At 37.1% G+C, this 14,476-nt stretch overlaps 1 protein-coding gene across 34 annotated transcripts in view; it reads right to left on the bottom strand.

Moving 5' to 3' along the window:
- Positions 1-14,476, bottom strand: part of rims2a (regulating synaptic membrane exocytosis 2a) — a 307,760-nt gene that overhangs the window by 57,879 nt on the left and 235,405 nt on the right. For all 34 annotated transcript variants that reach the window (XM_067448016.1, XM_067448017.1, XM_067448023.1 and 31 more), the window contains one exon: positions 11,880-12,046. In XM_067448016.1, the coding sequence (XP_067304117.1) occupies positions 11,880-12,046 (167 nt within the window). The remainder of the gene's footprint in view (positions 1-11,879; positions 12,047-14,476) is intronic.

The raw sequence follows: 14,476 nt of genomic DNA, 5'->3' as shown, positions 1-14,476 counted from the left end.
AGGTGATGCAGAAAATATGTTTCTATGGAAACATCGCCTTGGGTTCTTGGCGTTTAATTGTCTTAATGAATGTGACTTAAGGACTCCAAATACAGCCAAGGCATGAAATTCAACAATAACCACTATTAATACATATTCTCTTCACAACGAATACTCAAGGGCTCTGATGGCCTGAATAAAATGAAACATGCCCTTGAACAGCATACGAATACCGTTTTAAAAAGATAATAATTTACTATAGTTATTTTTAGAAACTGACATGGAGGAAAATTGATGGATAGAAGTCCTTAATAGATTTCATCATTCTTCTTCTTACAAACAGAGGGAAAAAACTAAACACAAAATATAAAGTAAAAATAGTGTTAACTATCACTCTTAATGATCACTCTCACTCACACCTAATAGCGAAATGCAAAAATACTTAGAAGAAAGAGAATGTGTCAAGATCTGACCTGTTAGCGAACTTGGGTCATAATTACTGAGATCAAACTAAAAAACCTAGTGAATAACACTAAGGTGCAAGGTACTCATTTCCAATCCATAGTGTAGTGAGCTGCCTATATAGGTAGTATTTAAAGGCCTCACGTGTCTGTTCTTATCACCGTTTCAAAAGCAAGGCAGTATGATTATGGATTTTAGGATACATATTTTTGGCCACACTAAGGCAGCATTGCATTTATTCTTCACAGAGAAAGCAATCCCATGGGCATTACAAGTTCAATGATGGGAAAAAACAAGGTTTCTTTTATTAAAGTACCAATACAAATGGTTCAAATTGTTTGAAAATTGACTATTTTATTCAATATCTATTGACATTAGCTCAGTCGTGCGAATGCCATACTCTATTAAACTCAATATATAGTATATATAAAACTTCAGTTAGGGTGCTGACTTAGAAACTCTAATGTTAGAGCTATAACGTTCGCCGCTCTACTCCAGGGAGAAGTGACCTTTAAATGAAATGTGACGCAGCACTAAACTGCTCTAGGCGATGCTAATGAAATTTAGTTCCATCATCAGCTTCCAGTCCTGATCAAAAATGACAAAATCTGAAAATGTAGTAGAAAGTACAGCATTTATCTTTTCTCATATTGGGCTTTCTTAGATGAAAAAGTGTCTACAGCATCCTGCAAATTAGGAATTAGCTTTCATAGCTCATTCAGTTTGCTCTTTACTTGACATTTCTGAAAATGAGATGTTAATGATTTGATACAGAGCAGAAAGTTGCTATCAGTATCTGATCACATAATCATAGCATCTTCAGTTTCAAATGAATGATGATGTGAAATAGCAATGAGATTTTAGTATTACCATTAATTTATGTCTATTAAATACATTTAAAGAAGGGGTTTCAATTTAACACATTAATTGAGTTAAAGGGCTAATTTATCCCAAAAAATGTATTCTGTCATTTATTACTCAACCACTTACTTTTGTTCATCTTCGGAACACAAATGAAGATCTTTTTTATGGAAACTGAGAACTTTCTGTCCCCCCAATGACAGCTATGCAATTGGTTCCAGCAAAAGCTCAAACGTAGTGCGTAACACGAGAATGAACCTCACTGGTTCTTGCAGAAGCTGAAATGTGATGCGTAACACAAGAATGAAACTCATTGGTTCTTGCCGAATCTAAAATGTGATGCGTAACACGAGAATGAACCTCATTGGTTCTTGCAGAAGCTGAAATGTGATGCGTAACACGAGAATGAACCTCACTGGTTCTTGCAGAAGCTGAAATGTGATGCGTAACACAAGAATGAAACTCATTGGTTCTTGCCGAATCTAAAATGTGATGCGTAACACGAGAATGAACCTCATTGGTTCTTGCAGAAGCTGAAATGTGATGCGTAACACGAGAATGAACCTCATTGGTTCTTGCAGAAGCTGAAATGTGATGCGTAACACAAGAATGAAACTCATTGGTTCTTGCAGAAGCTGAAATGTGATGCGCAACACAAGAATTAACCTCATTGGTTCTTGCAGAAGCTGAAATGTGATGCATAACACGAGAATGAACCTCATTGGTTCTTGCAGAAGCTGAAATGTGATGCGTAACACGAGAATGAACCTCATTGGTTCTTGCAGAAGCTGAAATGTGATGCGTAACACAAGAATGAACCTCATTGGTTCTTGCCGAATCTAAAATGTGATGCGTAACACAAGAATGAACCTCATTGGTTCTTGCAGAAGCTGAAATGTGATGCGTAACACAAGAATGAACCTCATTGGTTCTTGCAGAAGCTGAAATGTGATGCGTAACACAAGAATGAAACTCATTGGTTCTTGCACAAGCTGAAACGTGATGCGTAACACGAGAATGAACCTCATTGGTTCTTGCAGAATCTAAAATGTGATGCGTAACACGAGAATGTTCTTGCAAAAGTTTAAACGTGTGTAACAAACGAGAATGAAGCTCATTGGTTCTTGAGGAAGCTCAAATGTAATGCATAACACAAGAATGCAACTCATTGGTTCCTGCAGAAGCTGAAACGTGATGCGTAACACGAGAATGAACCTCATTGGTTCTTGCTGACGCTGAACCGTGATGCGTAACACGAGAATGAACCTCATTGGTTCTTGCTGACGCTGAACCGTGATGCGTAACACGAGAATGAACCTCATTGGTTCTTGCTGACGCTGAACCGTGATGCGTAACACGAGAATGAACCTCATTGGTTCTTGCAAAAGTTTAAACGTGGTGTGTAACAAACGAGAATGAACCTCATTGGATCTTGTGGAAATTCAAACGTAATGCATAACACAAGAATGAAATTCATTGGTTCCTGCAGAAGCTGAAACGTGATGCGTAACACGAGAATGAACCTCATTGGTTCTCGCACATCAAGCAAACATGCCTGAGCTTCCGTTTACCAAAACTGACGTGTGAGTTGATGAATGTTTATATGTGAATAAAAGCTTCAATTCAATCTCTTAATCTAATGAACACAGCTCGCCTCATCAACTCAATCCTTCAGGCAGCACAGAATTGTTTTACTGAAAAACAAGACTACTAATTTGGAAAAAGATTTTTGCACTGAGGGACTTCTGCATTTGAGACTGACATCTCTTTTTTGAAATGGTCTGACTAGAGGATAATCCCACAAAAACCAATGGAAATAATATAGTTAGCACATCATATGACTGTCTGTGTGCTGTGAACACATGCTTTGGTGTCTACTCTAAAAGCTCAATTACTTTTTGTGCCTTGTAAGGCAATGCCAAGTAATGCTCTTTATGGCTTTGTTTTCCTTCTTTTTTTCTGCCTGCTATTTTCATATGTATATATTAGTCATGAGATTGCATAACTAACCCACAGAAAACTGTCACCAGAACACATGCCTCTTACATATTGCACAAGGCATCTAATGAGGCAGACAATGCCTGTGGCTTTTCCACCATCGTCAATGTAATGTCACTGACATCACTTCCTGTTTTGCAAAGCATGTATCGGCTGATTCAACACGCCTCAGTAAACACAGAAAGATCACCTGAATAACGCATGGCATTAAAGGCAAACACTTTTCGCCTCTACAGCTGAACCACTGTTCCTTATACACAATCTGTGCCCATCCATTCGTAATGTAGGTTCATTTAACGCAATATGATCAACGATACGCTTGAAAGGTCTGTGCGCGCTTCCAGTCACTTATTAACAAAGAAAATCATGTTCCTATCTTCCTCATTACAAAGCCGATTCAGAGTCTAATGTCTAATGTATCGCTCAGAAGCTGAGATGACAAGTGCAGTGTCAACACTGAGATGAGCAGGAGCTCAGAAATATCACAAAAAATGTCCTGAGAGAGCCGGACTGATGGACACATGTATGGGTGAACCTCACCAAACCTGTCAAGAAGATATTTGGGTCATATTTCACACTGAAATTAAAATGAAGGAGATATTATTTACAAAAAGATGAATGAAACCTGCTTTTGTTTGACATTATTTAATAAAAAAATATTTCCTTGATTACATGCAAAAAATTGGCTTCTGTGAAATATTTTAAGCAAATTTTCATCTGAATGAGGAGAGCTTTTAGATATAAATCAATGTTAAATACAAAACAGAACTCTAAAAGTGCCCCTTTTATGGTATTTTAAAGGTTTTGGTGAGCCCAGTCTGTTGTGATTGTTCTACTCTGCTCTGATTGGTCAGACGGCCCAGTCTGTTGTGATTGGTCTACTCTGCTCTGATTGGTCAGATGGCCCAGTCTGTTGTGATTGGTCTACTCTGCTCTGATTGGTCAGATGGCCCAGTCTGTTGTGATTGTTCTACTCTGCTCTGATTGGTCAGCTGGCCCAGTCTGTTTTGATTGGTCTACCGCTTTTAACATGTTCGAAATGAAACACCTATTACCTATATGAATTTCAGCTCTAGATCTTTCTCAGCGTTTGATACACAATGATAAGAACAGTAACGATGGAGTCGGTTTAACTGTATCAATTCGAGCCTGATAATCCTCATTATTTGAAAATGCATGCAAAGTGTCTTCTCAAAGTCTTTGACAAAGGGAACAAAACCCTTCAAGACCTCAGCTACAACTAGTGTTTGAAGGCGAGTCAAAGATGATGTTGCTCATGGGCAGCCAATGAAGACCATAGGCTGGCATTATGCAAATGTTTTACAAACCTACGTAGGTTCGTGCAGGACGTAAGACAGGACGTCACGTTTCAGGCAGTTCCGAATGGGTTCTTTTGGGAGACAATAACACAGGTACTTTGACCTATGTAGACCTTTTACATTCACAAACAGCTATATTACACACTGCATGAAAGGTTATATCTGAAAAAGCATAACAGGGGCACTTTAAAAAAAAAAAAAAACTTTAATAATGTAATAAGAGACTGCTTTATTTACATGAATATAATATCAAAATTCCTAAAAATGTTATGGTCCAATTTCTTTTCAAATTTGACTTGAACATATTTTAATGAAGGATTTATGAGATTCATCAATATGTGCAACTGTTGAGCGACTGCTAACAGGGTTTCTGATTGAGTATGAAGCTGGAGCTGAATGGAGGCCTTTCCGGGGTAAAGGGGGTATTTGAAGGTCTGGGGACACTGAAATAAAGACTTTCACATTTCATGACATGTTCTGAATAAACCTCAAATAAAGCCCTCATGAGTGTTGAATTATAGTCGCCCCACACACAAACAGCAGCACATTAAAATGACATACAGACATACATCAACATAAGGAAGACAGCACTAGCACAGGACTGAAACAGGGCTGGATTCATTTATCATGAGCGGAGCACCATGGCTTGCCATCTACTGTATCTATACACTCATTTCATTGAGTTCGCAGGTTTAGATTAAGTTTCCGGAATATAACCAGCAAGTTAAATCTGGAACATTGTACATTAGTTTATAGGTTATCCTATAAAAAAGAACGCCTCCTTGACTCAATTACCCAATTTCCAACTCTAGAACTCTCCAATTCCCTATTCCCAACTACACACTCAGCTATGTTATAAATGGTTCTCCTCTTAAAGGTAGGGTAGGTAAGAATTAGTAAAAACACTTTTTTTTCCAAATTTGTTTAAACTTTCTTTATATATCAATACATCATTAAAATGTAAGTACTCTGAAAATGAGCTGTTTTAAAGACAGCTCATTGTGTCCATTCACTCCACCTCCTCCCTTCTGGGTTCTCAGACTATAATATTGTCCATTCTGTCACATTTGCCGATGTTCTCCTCCGAGATGTGCTTTGATTCATGACGGGCAGCATATATCTGCTGCAAATGCCCCATTCCCAAACCCACATGGATATAATGTGCTGTAGGCTATATGCGTTGTTCACTTGATAAATGTAACATTAAAGTTAAAATACGCTTAGTTTAATCATTTAAACAGGCTTTGGAAGTTTGGGCAAAATCTTCTGGCAGTGATGTGTTTTCGTGTAGGCTATTTTATTATTTATTTCACAGCATTGGGTGTTATGTGGTGATTGTGAAACACACGGAACACTGCACTACATGATTTTATGGTGAAATTGGTTCTCTTTCATGTTAATTGGGTCAAGTTAATCAAGAACTATTCATCGTGGCTTTATTTCAGCGCGAGCAGTGTAGCAAAAATAGACAACAGACTGGCTGACAGAAGGGCATGCTTACATAGAACAGCAGAAATATGTCAGTTTCTCTTATTTAAATACTCTTACATTTATTTGAATTGAAACACTTTCAAAGGGTCAATGTTTGTTTCACATACATTTTCCATCTACGTATACATATCTATGCTTGAATTCCTCAAATCAAACGAGCGCGCACATGTGGGCAGATCCTGTAGCGAAAGAGGTGGTCGCCATGGTAGCGAGAGAGAGTGACAGTCGCCCAAGCCAATCACTTGTTTCCTCCCGAACGAAAATAATGAGCTGTGTTTATTGCAGATTAAAAAGTCTAGAGTCACTCGCTTTTTATACTCTCCTTTTCAGAGTACTTACATTTTAATTATATATTGACATATAAAAAAAGTTTAAACAAATTTGGACAAAAGTGTTTTAAACAATTCTTACCTACCCTACCTTTAAAATTTAAGCATAAATGAAAAATACAAGTGGTATGTTTGTATGCATTAATTTGTAGCTATGGTATACAGTAAGACTGGTTTTTAATCCTGGTCCTGGGAACCCACCTCTCCGCACATTTTGTATGTCTTGTCTTACACACTCTAAATCGCCCCCTAAACCCTTAAATAGGCCAGTATTTGAGGGGACAGCCATTTGTAGTGGTGTCTAAAGCAAAAGTGGACGTTATTGTTTGCACTCATTTAATCCCACAATAACGAGTGTTTCCATGACAGAGTTCAATATAAATGTTTTCATTATACTACTGGATCACTCGTTTTCATACACTTCTTCAAGTGGACTATATTAGTGGACTAATGTAGGGAATAGTGAATGAGGGAATAGGGGGGCGATGTCAGACCTCAGTCCAGGAGCTCTCACTTAATGAGCTGATGATCTGAATCAGATTTGTTAAATAAGGGAGACATGCAAAATATGCAGAGCGGGTGAGGTGCGTCCACGCCATGTCGTGATTCCCATAATTACGAGGCTTCAATTCGCAAAAGGCATTCACGTCCTCGAAGAGCTTGTAATTACAACTTAGGCAACTTACAACAAGCTGTGAATTTTCTGAGAGCTCCTATATGAGCCACGTGACAGTTTCATTTCAGTTTAATTCCCAGTCCGAGGGCGTGAACAGCTCTGAGTAGAACACCACGTGTTGCCATTGCGAAATTACACTGATTACGGCATTGCGTGAATGCAGCATTGGTACCCAGAAGCGGGATTGAAAACCATTGGTATAAGATACAGTTGGATGCCATGGCGACTACAGTTTACCTGAGGTCCGTCTCTGAGACCGTCCTCTGGGCCACGCCCTCTTCAGACTCCTCCAGCTCTGCTTCCTCTCTGTCTACACTATTTGTCTGTCTCTTCAGCTTTCCTGCCCTCCCCCCTCCTCTCTTCCTCGTTCTGTCCTCATCTAACCCTCCCTCCTCATGTTCCTCTTGTAACGCATCTCCAACCAACTCCTCCCCCTCCCTGGAGAGACTCCGCCCCTTGCTGTGGGCGTGGCCAGCAGAAGTAGAAGCAGAGGTGCAAGCAGCATGCAGAACAAAAATGAAGCACAGTGAAAATAGGTGTCAACACTACCTGAATGTAAACCATAAAGAAAGAAAGGATGCATGACAACACAACAACATAATGCAATGCAAACAGTAAAAACAACAGAAGTCAGACAGTATGCACATAAAACAGAACAAAAATGTGTTTCATTGTAGAAATAAAACATATACCACCTGCATGTTATATGAGAGTGCACTAGGTTGCTGGTGATTATTTACTAGCATTTCAGTAAAACCGTTTGTGTTCACTGGCACAGAGCAAGAGGATTATCCAAATGTCGGCACTCAAAAGCTGGAGGTCTTTGTTTGAATTTTTTTTAAGTTTCTTGATGCCGCAATTATTTTGTCACAAAGACAATAAAAACAGTAATATCGTGAAATATTATTACAACTATGACTGTTTACTAATTTAATATATTTTAAAATTAAAATGTTTCTGTGATGGCAAAGCTGAATTTTCTGCATCATTACTCCAGTCTTCAGAGTCACATGTTCTTTCAGAAATCATTCTAATATGCTGACTTGCTGCTCAAGAAACATTTGTAATTATTATCAATGTTGAATACATTCATATTTTTGAGGAAACCACATTTTTTCAGCATTCTATGATGAATAAAATGTTTAATATGACAGCATTTGAAATAAAAAACTGTCACTTTTTTATCAATTTACTTAAAGATAGATCACCTAAAAATGAAAATTCTGTCATTAATTAGTCACCCACAGTTGACTTTCATTAAACTTCAAAAGACAAATGAAGATCTTTTGATTAAATTTGAGAGTTTTCCGTCTCTCCATTGACAGCTACGCTACTACTACCACTTTGATGCTTCAAAACGTTCATTAAAGATTGTGAAACTAATCCATATGAATTGAGCGATTTAGTCAAAATTTTCTGAAGATATTTGATCGCTTTCCCCCCCCCCTAAATTTATGCTTTTATTCACATATAAAAACAGCAAATATAAACATAAGCTCAACTGAACCTGTATGACACATTAGAACAAACCTCATTGGTTATTAAAGGGTTAGCTCACCCAAAAAATTAGAATCTCTTAAAGCATCGAAAATACATTTTGGTCCAAAAAATAACAAAAACTACAATTTTATTCAGCATCAGTCTTCTCTTCCGAGTCTTCTCTGATCGCCAATGTCATGTGATTTCAGCACATTTCTGACATTGGCGATCTGAATCATTGATCGATTCACTGATTCATGGCCGTTCGAATATTTATTTGAGGTTTGAAAACAAATGCGGAAAAGAAGACTAATGCTGAATAAAATGGTGGTTTTTGTTATTTTTGGACCAAAATGTATTTTCGATGCTTCAAGAGATTCTAATTAACTAACTGATGTCACATATGGACTACTTTGATGATGTTTTTATTAGCTTTCTGGACATGGACAGTATAGTGTGCATACACTTGGATATGCTCTGGGATTAAAATATAAAATATCTTAAACTGTGTTTTGAAGATGAACGGAGGTGTTACGGGTGTGGAACAACATTAGGGTGAGTCATTAATGACATCAATTTCATTTTTGGGTGAACTAACCCTTTAAGGAAGTTTAAATAGGATGCTCAACACAAGAATGAACCTCATTGGTTCTTGCGGAAGCTCAAACGTGATGCGTAACATGAGAATGAACCTCATTGGTTCTTGCACGTCAACCAAACTTGCTTGAGCTTCAGTTTGCCAAAACTGATGTGTGAGTTGATGAATGTTTATATGTAAATACAAGTCAAAATTAAATCTTTTTATCATAAAAAGCGAACGAGTCGAAAATTTTGATTAAACTGCTCAATTCATATGGATTAGTTTAACAATCTCTTTATGAACACTTTGAAGTGTCAAAATGGTAGTTGTGTAGCTGTCAGTGGAGGCATAGAAATTGCTTAGATTTGATGTAAAAAATTATCATTTGTCTTCTGAAGACGAACGTCTTAAGGGTTTGGAACAACATGAGGGTGAGTAACTTAAAGAATTGTCCTTTTTGAGAGAACTAACACCTTTAATTATGTATATCTTTCTAACCACCAAAGTTTTCTAAGGGTGTTGTACATTAAATTGAAACTATGAAACCAAAGCATTCAGAAGGTCTGCAATTATAAAACTGCCGTCATGCACAGTTAGTTTGAAAACAGTCACAAAAAAGACAACCTGCTGACTGTACATTTTACAGACACCCCCAAAGAATGTGTTTTGGATCATTTGGATTTCTTCCATGCCAGTGGACACAGAGTTAAGCGCCAAACTCAGCTAAACAAAACCAAACCTTGAACGTACTCGGATCCACATAATGGATATCGTCTACAGAGATGCTGTTTCTCTCAGGCCATGTACACACTGCAGCTAAAAAAGATCATCACTCCTCTTCTGAGTGTTTAATCCTGTTCTGTGCACAGCAGGTATTTATAGGAGTGATAATCTCATTCTATAACCAAATGCATGCCTAGTGAATAAACTAGCTTAGTTTTGCTTTTGGAAGCCTAAGAGGCAGCTTTATCTGAAACGATTGACACCACGATAACACACTCAAATAATTGCACAGCAGTGTCCACCAGCAATCAGTCAAGTAAGTCTAAAAGTAAAAAGTACTGCCTATTTCACGACATTATGATTTTATGAACATTTAAACTCTAAGGCTTTTTAAACTTCGCTGACAAACTTTACTGTTCTAGACAGAAATGACTTTAAAGTTCAGTTTTATTTAATTCAACTTTCTTAAATTCAAATTCAGGAATGTAACTGGAATCTACACAAGACATTCTCAATTTATTTCTGAAATGTGCAGAATCCTGGTAAATATGTTTTCCAGGTGGACTGATCAGAAATGTCCTAGTCAATCAGACTAGAAACTTTTGGTTTTTAACAGTGCTTGTCAGTTATGTGTGCAATATGCATTTTGACGGTGTGTGAACAGACTGTGACATGGCGTCGAGGCTGAGACTAAACATGCATAAACTTGGTGCCTCTGTCGACACTGGTTTACTAACAACTGTCAAATGATTTCCAGCAGTATTGTTTTTTTGGTTTTTTTTACTATATCAGATGAAAAAACCTAGGCCTTGGTAATTAAAGATAAATTAAAGTTACAGAAAATAGAAATATACAAAAACATAAGAGACAACAGCTAATTCTATTTATATGATCCCCCCCCCCCCCCAAAAAAAAAGTATTAGATGCAATAAAATAAACTCAAAAAGTTGATTTAAAAATACACGTCTTATTGTTTTTTGTGATTTTTTTGATATTTTCCTTTATATTGTCTTTGTTGGATTTATTCCTTATACACACGATAATCATATTATGATGTTGTTTTTGGATAGTGTTGCATTTATATACTTCCATTTTGTATAATTATAAAATCATTGTACTATCTCTTTGTTTAATCTTTTGTATAGTTTCTGCATCACTTTTGTAAAAAGAAATGTGTAGTTTGTATTTTTTTTGTGCAGTCTGTATATTAGTATACAAACAGTTTTACGCTATTAAGATATGTGCGTTTTTAATGAACTTTTTGAGTTTACTTTAATCTGGTAATATAGTATATGTAATATTTGTCTATTGTCTGTTACGACACTGCTATTAATGTGAACAGAAAACTATTTGTCTCTACTTTTGGTCTCTAAATAAAGTCTTTTTTTTCTAAAAAAAAATCTTCTACTATTATGTGTGCGAGCTCCACTACTTGTTGCACTTTGATGTTTTTGAAAAATAAGCACCCAATACATTTTTATCTATTTTTTTTTTTTTTTTTTTAAAGCACTTAACCCAATTACTAATACAAAAAAAGTAGTATATAGTAATATATAGATAATAAATAAAATAATTGTATATAAATTGTATACTAAAATAACACAGGTTTCCTGACTCAAACATTCGTTTGATCAAAAAGCTACACTCTAAAAAACTGGGTAAAAAACAACCCAATGTTGGGTCAAATATGGACTAACCCATCAATTGGGTTGTTTTAACCCTGCGATTGGGTTAAACCCAACATTGGGTTAAAACAACCCAACATTTTTTAGAGTGTAACAGCTAAATAATTGGCACCCATGTTTCTTGTTTACAGCCATGAAATGAAGGAATTCACTCCTGCAAATAAATGCAGCTGTCACTCCCAAAACGTTGCAGTTTGTACATGGCCTAAAAGAACAAACTTAAGGAGCACACTCTGTAGACCGTTCCTCAGCTGAACTATACCGCGCAGGTTTGACAGGGAAAAGAGGCCGCCTCACCTGATCTTCCGGCTGCCCCGCGGCCGTTCTGATTGGACAGAGATGTAGCTCATGCTGCTGAATCGAGATGCACTGCTGGTTCTCGACACAGCGGACACGTCGCTGACATCACTGTCCGAAGACTTGGCCGAGAGGTTTTCTCCCCGCTGAGGATCCCTGCCTGAGCGCTGCAGAACAAACACAACACAAGCAGTTAGATGCTTACAGACAACAAATAGAAAACACTTGAGACAAAAAACAAAACTATCATAATTCCTCAAATAAAAGCCTGTAGTCAATTAAACGCCGGGCCTCTGATAGTGGCCGGGGGTGTGGTCAGCATGAGCAAATAAAGGCCAGGGGAAAATGTGTGGAAAATCTCTTAAATGCCTTTCATTTAATGTGCATTCAAGTTCATCGTAATGAACAGTAGGGTTGTGCCGTGATGGCTGACCTTCTTGCGAGTGTGACACACACTAATCCTATAGTAGTATTTTCTATAGTTAACCTAAAAACTTAGCAGGGATTGCTCTGCAAATTTAATTGAGAATATAACTGATGCATATATGCCCTTTTAAATAGGCTACTGTAGTGTATGTGGAGGATGGTGTCTGTGAAAATACCGTATCAGGCAGAATACACAAATATGTATCTTCACTTCTCGTCTTTTTTATACGTCTTACTCTGCATTTAACTTAAAATATTTTATTTTGTACAAGAAAACAGAATAGGCTTAAAAAAACTATGTTGATGAAATAGTGTAAAGTGGTCAAATGAACTAGGCTACACGAAAGACAGTTTAAAAAAACAATATGCAAAATCAAAATGTTATATCTCCGAGAAAAGTGCGTGCAACCTATTAGAAGCGCGGATTAGTTGGCTCAGAAAAATAACGGAATTATAGTTTTTAAGCATAAAAAAGATGTAAAGCGACATAGGCTATTAAAATAAAAAGTGCTCAACTCTTCTTTCTTCCCTCGTGCAATGATATATATATAGAAAGCGTGGAGTCATTAATTGGGTTAGAAGATGAAAGAAATTATAGGTTTTTTTACGTAGGAAATAATATTTATGTAAAGAAATATTTTAAATTAAAAAGTGCTTAAAAGTAGGTTACACAACTCTTCTTAAAGGAACACTCCACTTTTTAAAAAAAAGAAGGAAAAAAGATTTTTTTTTGAAAATCAAGTCCCTTAAAGTTAAACAGTTGAGTTTTACAGTTTTTGAATCCATTCAGCCGACCTCTGTATCTGGCAGAAGCACTTTTAGCATAGTTTAGCATACATCATTGAATCGGATTAGACTATTAGCCTCATGCTCAAAAATGATCAACTTTCATTTTGATTATTGAAATTTGCGCTTACTGCGCATACAGAAATCATGCGATTAATCATGATTAAACATTTTAATCGTTGCCCAGCACTATAAAAAACACTTAGTTCTTTCAAAAATATATGTGCTCATTAATGTATATTTACTTCTTTCAAGTAATAAAGTATTCTCATAAGTTTATAATATGCCATTGAAAATACATACGGCTGAGGGGTTCGAATGCCAGTCGCCATGTTGCCCCTCCATCTTGAAAGTACATTAGCCAAAGAGGGACATACCCGTAAATTAAAGCTTCGCCTTTCGCATTTTAACACTCGATGACACCGTGTCGAATGTGAAGAGGGGGATTGCCATGTTAATCTTGGACTAAATTGGTCACCGTAGGAGTTAAAACGAAATCAGAATTGAGAGGAACAGAAACTATTATTCACGGGATGGTAATTTACCTTTTCACCACTAGATGGGGGAAAATATCACACAGTGTAGCTTTAAGTGACCAATGGCAAATAAGTAGGGTTGAAATTAGAGTTGTACAATAAATCGCAATATACATGAAATAGCACTTATGAGATTGCAAAAGCTGCGATTATATTTTAATGCACAGTTTGTCAGTGCAGGACGGCTCTGTGATCAGTAGTAAATGCTGTGAGTTTGAGTTTTTAAAAAAAGAAACTATCTTTCCAAACATGAGAAGCATTTAGTCATGTTTAATCAATCACAGCGTGTCAATCGGTTTATTCAACTCATCGATAGTATGATGTTTATAGGGATTTCTATGAATTACGCATGCTAACTTACTTCTGTGGCACATATTTGAAGTCCCCTGCTTCGAGAGCGCCCTCTGGCTTGCAGATGGCGCAGCATTTACTACTGATCACAGCTAGCCTGGATGCCAGCCGAACTTAGCCCCGCCCACAAAATTTTTAGGTCGGGCAATTCGGTCTGGCCTTGCTCCATAGAGGAGCAATTATCCCCGAACAGAAATTGTTCGGACCAATGAAATCATCAAGGGCGGGCTTTAGACGATGACGGACAGATGATAAACAGTAACGTAATCATCCACGTCATCAAATGGGTTTGGACTTGGATTATATTTGTTCGAATCCTAAACGGAGAGCTTGTTTGAATATGCATTCACCATCACAATTTCTCTCAGAAATGATGATCATGTTGGGTAAGTACTCTGTGTATCATTAAATTATTTTACAACACTGGCAAAGATCGTGTATTCCAGCCTTATTTCAGCGCGTGTGCAGACAGGGTTGCCAAGTTTTTACAACAAAACC

Source organism: Pseudorasbora parva, chromosome 7 (assembly GCF_024679245.1).
Source record: "Pseudorasbora parva isolate DD20220531a chromosome 7, ASM2467924v1, whole genome shotgun sequence".
Classification (NCBI taxonomy): Eukaryota; Metazoa; Chordata; class Actinopteri; order Cypriniformes; family Gobionidae; genus Pseudorasbora; species Pseudorasbora parva.
Note: the sequence above shows the minus strand (reverse complement) of the source record. Positions and strands in the feature narration are given on the sequence as shown.